Raw genomic sequence first — 5,615 nt, 5'->3', positions numbered from 1 at the left:
TTTCTTATTCTTGCAAACCCTTTTAGGGTTTTATGTTTTTTTATTATTAAAATAATCATATGAGAACTTTAAGCTAGTGATTAATTAATTAATTCTGCTCTCCAACTCTGAATACAAGCATTCGTTTATCTCGACTTTACTAAAGACTAGAAACATTATCATCACCTATACCTTGAAAGAAATCTGTTTCGTTGGGAGACCCATATATTGGTGCATTGTCGAGATCTAACGACCGCCGCACTATTGGGCTCGAACCCGAAACCGCTGGGTCTCTATGCGGATCACGCCGAGAAGTCATTAATTGTATTCTTTATTCTTGTTAATATTGGAATTTTTATGCATGTAGTCAGTTGATTTCGTGGGTTATCTGGTATAGGGCGATCAATGTTTTCACCTAAGTGAGCTCCTCATTGTCGTAATAGATTTTGAGATAGTGTTTAACTTACAGCTCTGTCAACAGACATAACAAATATTGTATTCACTTAAGCATAGAACAGTTTATCGGGTTTTTAGAATCATTATAAGCCAGACACGCGTGAAAATAAAATAAAAATATCAATAAATCAAAAGCATGCAAATATATTTACAGAATATACAATCGATGAACAATGCCTCTGATAAAATACTGGTGTGGAAAAAAGTTGTGTGTGTGAATGAGGGAGTGAATGAGTGAGTGTGTGAATGAGTGAGTGAGTGAGTTAGCGAGTGAGTGAGTGAGTGAGTGAGTGAGTGAGTGAGTGAGTGAGTGAGTGAGTGAGTGAGTGAGTGAGTGAGTGAGTGAGTGAGCGAGAGAGCGTGCGAGCGTGCATGCGTGCACGCATGTGTGTGTGTTTTCTAGATTTGAAAGAGGAGACAACCTCTGTGATTAAAGCTGTGATAGACTATTATATAATACACATTATTTCAACCGTTCCCGTGCCCTACTGACAAGGGTGTTTGCCAACGGATCAGTGTGTCCATAATTTAAGCTTCACTATGGGCATGTTCTGATTTGGACAGTTGCCTACCCAGTGGTCAGTTATATCGAAGGATTTCGATTGCCTTCCAAGAATGCGACGGATATAAGGGGTATAAATTTTGCGTAAATAGGTTACTAAATTAAGGTGTCTCATAAGCGACCAGTGGTCGGTCCTCAAATGTTACGTGTGACGATCTCATAAGCACCCACTTTATTTTCATTAAGTCGTGATTATAAATATCTTACTCGTGCCAACGATTTAACAGTTTATTATTAACTATTAGGTTAGCAAATCATTAAGACAATATTTAACACATTTATGTTATATTGGTAGCCTCGCGTAATTCATCGGGAAGAGTGCCTTCTGCCAATTATTGCTATAATTAATGAATTTATTCATTTGACCTGATAAAGGAAGTTCTTTAAGAAGTTTTGTAAAGGATAAATGTTGTCACTGAACGCGCCATTTTTACATTTGAGAAGTGCTGCTTCGAGCTAAAACATACTAAATGGGGCATTATCTTCGTGTGTTTTGACCTTGTTGTGGGTTTGCCACCACGTTTAGAATGTATTTTTTAGTTCTATGTTTTACTGATCAAGTCGCCAGAGTACCCTGCGTCACTTGTTATCCTTTGGTAATGTTGGATTAAAGCCAATGCTTCATGTTATTAACTAAAATGCGATTGTCCACACGTATTATATATGTAAAAGGGGAGGACTTCCATTCATTCTTTAAACATGATCCCATAATTATTTTGTAAGAAAGAGATGCCAGAATTCATTCCAACCAACTGATTTCGCTTTTCAATTACTTGTTTGACTCTTCTACGGGTTTCTCAAAGTGTTTTGAATATACATCCTGATTTGACATGAATACATTTTTTTTCTGAAATTGTCACGGTATCAAATGGCTGCTGCGCATTTCTTGGAACACAATGGGACACTATGTTTCCTTTCGGTATCATATTCTATATCGGTACAGAATATTATCGGTGTTAACTAGCGTAGTAATAGTTTGTCTAGATACGATCGAAAACGTATATTAACGTCAGATTCGTCAGTTGGAGAATTAAATTCATTATCACATTCAGTTTCAAATTGTTCGATTGCTCGTGTGAAGCCATGAGTACCCCTCAAATGTGTTGTATAGTCAGATTAATGTTTTCTTTTTTTATTTGTGAGCGTAGGTCACAAGTAATGCAGACGCAATTTTGCAAATCAGTATGCCTTAGCTACGGAAGGGCCCGTAACCCATGACTGCCTGTGTGAATAACTCCAGTTTAGAAGAGGACAAATGCTTAAAGCGTTTCTGTTTATACTTAACTGGTACACTGCAGCAGACGACAGCCCTATAATTATGTAAACAATAGGTTTAAGAGCTTGTGAGACATATTGGCTTGTCTATTGTTTATAACAGTTTTTGCCATGACATTGGTAAGTTTATCATTAAAATCTGTAAATATTCGCTGCTTTCAGGGAAAACGGGGCTTCCTGCTGCATTAAAAGTCTGTCATGTGGGCAAAATTGTTTCTTAATAAGTTAAAGAAAATATATTAAGTATTAGATGCACATATCACAACATGTATATGATTATAGGCTTGTTATTCGTTAGCAAGGCAACCACAATTCTGAAGATGGTTGCAAGTGAAGCAACCAATGGTGAGAAAAAGACATATTAATGTTATTTTGTCTAAGTTATCTCTATAACATAAATATGAAGATAAACAGTCACACACATCTCCCCCTGTGCTTTAAGACACACTCTTAAAAAAATTGAATGGGTTGTGTTCATTTCAAACTTGCGATATAAAAAGCTATTACATAAGTTTGAAAACGTAGTTGCTTCTATGATTATGCAATAGCGAACAAATTCAGTGCCTTCAGCGCGTTGATTTATCTAAAGGTATGGGCTCATACATCGGAGGTGAGTTGACATTAGGGCAAGATCAATCGCTCTATCTGCTTTTTATTTGCAACCAGCTATATGCGTTATTTTGCCATCGTTGATATAACTGAGATTAGTGTTTTGAAGAATTTAGGTACATTTCCAGCTTTATCGTAAAATCGTCGATAACCATCGTGGTTCCAGAAGTGGCGTTTTAAGTTAAAAACATTAACAGTGATATTATGTTTATATCATGATTTATGGAGTATTAAAACATGCTAGTCGAATTACTATCATTATTAGGAGCATAAACACACTATATATTGAATAATTTATGTTATGATATTTAATGCGTAATGGCGCACGATTAAATTTGATATTATTAAATAATTATATATTATTAAAAGGTTAAACCCTGTTCAACATATAAAGCTACACCAATGCAGATCATGTTATCTCTGTGTTGATCTTACTGGTTTTTGATATCCCTGTGTGCAGCCGATTTGAGTTAGTAATATATATATATATATATATATATATATATAAATATATATATATATATATATATATATATATATATATATATATATGTGCAAATTATATATAAACTAATAAACACTATATGTATGTATATATAAACTATACCGTATGTATATTTTAATTATATATATGTATGTATACGTAAACTATATATGTATTTATATATGTGTATGTACATAAACTATATATGTACACTATATATAATATACAAATATATCTTGAAAGGATATTTATTTTTATTTTATAAATTTTTCTCAACCGGAAAAGTGGTGTCACACATTAACGATTTTCTTAGTGTTTGTAGTTTTTCAAAAAACTAACTATTGTGACTATGAAAGCACTTAGTTAAATGATACGTCGTTTGCGTAGAAATTAAGGAGCCCCCTTAACGAAAAAAGACGAACGTATCATTTGATAAGAACTCTGGGTCCCCTTAGGCCGGACAATCGCATTGCGGAGAGTTTTTAAGTCCACTTTCCAACCCAAATCCACCTTCCCCTACAGAGACCCAGTTTAATGACAGGAACATATACGCACTCCTAGACCGGTATCCGCTCAGGCAATATGGATTATAATCATGTTGCCCATAGCATTGTTTGTTTATATGACGACCATGATATTTGATTCTTCGGCTGATTGTTATTTTACGCCCTAATGCATATTAAATCGTTTTGCAATTTGAGGTAAGCATTAGAATCCCCAAATGAGTAATTGCATGCGCTGCAAAACATCTTTTCATAGTGCTTTTAGTAATAAATGTATCAATTGCCATACCTTCGTCATTATAAGAAGTTCAGCGCTGAAATTTCAGATGTTGCCATTTCATAACATGAGCTTATGGGATGTAGTCATTTCTCGACACGATGGGTCAAATTTCGTTCTAGCCACATTTTTTGATATTTGTTCAAGTAAAGGAGCGGATTTGACATATACGGAGTTTTCAGCCTAAAATCTAAACTATGGAAACTATGAATTCAACAACCGACCCTTCTAGTAATGTGACTTTGATTAACGTAACAGAACAGGAAACGTTCAACACATCTTCTTCAGAGTTGCCGGTCGGTTACTATGGGAACACGAGGGTGTTGCTCTGGAGGGTGATCCCGCCAATTCTCATTACCGTTGGAACGATCGGAAATACGACCTCTATGTTCGTGCTGCTTCGTCGAAAAAAGATGACGTCAACGGCATTGTTTCTGTTTGCTCTGGCGCTTTCAGATACGCTCACGTTGTTCTGCGGACCTCTGAATGGCTGGGTGATTTATACTTGGGACCTTGACATCCGCTTGCTGAGTAACACCATGTGTAATTCTACTTGACCTACTGCAGCAACCATCTCTCCTCGTGGCTGATCGTGGCTATCACGGTCGAGAGAACAGCTTGCGTACTCTTCCCGCATAAAGTGAGACTGGGCTGTTCCCCACGAAATGCTGGGCTGATCATCGTCGCTATTGTGCTAGCCGTGTTTGGAATTAATATCATAGCTCCCGTGATAATTGGTGTGCATGAAAACAACGGTTCGAAGTATTGCGGTCCCTCCAAGGTTAACTCCGAATTATTGCATTTGGTTTACCTATGGATCGACAGTACGTTGTCTTTCGGCGCGCCGTTCCCGCTGCTGCTCACTGGCATCGTCATCATCGTAGTGCAGCTCGCGCGCTTCCGTTCAAGACTTCAGCGGATGAGCATTTCAGGTCAGGCGCGCGACACGCGTCCATTGTCGATGCTAATAATTGCATTGTGCGTGATGTTCTTCCTCACAATGACACCGCGCGCCGTCATTTTCGTGTACAACAGGTACCGAATAGACACGATTTTGGCGCTTTGGGCATTGGATCCGTACACGGCCTTGTACGAATACCAGTATCTGTGGTTCCTTTCAAACGTTTTCGAGCTGGTAAGCTACTTCAATAACACCTTCAACTTTGTCTTCTACGTGTTCAGCGGCTCAAAGCTCCGGACAGAGCTGCAGAGCGTGCTTTGTAGTTCGGCAACACAATTCAACAGCCTCTTGGGAAGCTAGGGGCCGATGCAGACGAATTCATCGTATATGACCACCAGCAGCAAAACGCTGACGATACCCGATATAAACAACAATCTTTTAAAGAATTGCGTTCGTCATAATATGTAAACTCATACGTTTGATCTGATTTTGGATAGTGGTCATAAATATTGGAATTATTCTACAATTTGGATAAATTTGAGGTTTTGAAAACACCGTGACACGGTGCC

The 5,615-nt window shown here is 37.5% G+C and overlaps 1 protein-coding gene across 1 annotated transcript; it reads left to right on the top strand.

Moving 5' to 3' along the window:
* The first annotated feature begins 2,863 nt into the window (after nt 1–2,863).
* Nucleotides 2,864–5,406, top strand: LOC127835903 (uncharacterized). Its single transcript, XM_052362323.1, has 3 exons — nt 2,864–2,882; nt 4,434–4,533; nt 4,713–5,406. The coding sequence occupies exons 1-3, from the start codon at nt 2,864–2,866 to the stop codon at nt 5,404–5,406; spliced, it is 813 nt and encodes a 270-aa protein (XP_052218283.1).
* The last annotated feature ends 209 nt before the right edge of the window (nt 5,407–5,615 follow it).

Source organism: Dreissena polymorpha, chromosome 6, assembly GCF_020536995.1.
Source record: "Dreissena polymorpha isolate Duluth1 chromosome 6, UMN_Dpol_1.0, whole genome shotgun sequence".
NCBI lineage: Eukaryota > Metazoa > Mollusca > Bivalvia > Myida > Dreissenidae > Dreissena > Dreissena polymorpha.
This window is presented reverse-complemented; position numbering and strand designations above follow the sequence as displayed.

Coding starts and splice junctions, on each gene's coding strand:
- LOC127835903 (XM_052362323.1), top strand. Junction 4,534..4,712: donor ATCGGAAATACGACCTCTAT/GTTCGTGCTGCT, acceptor GACCTACTGCAG/CAACCATCTCTCCTCGTGGC.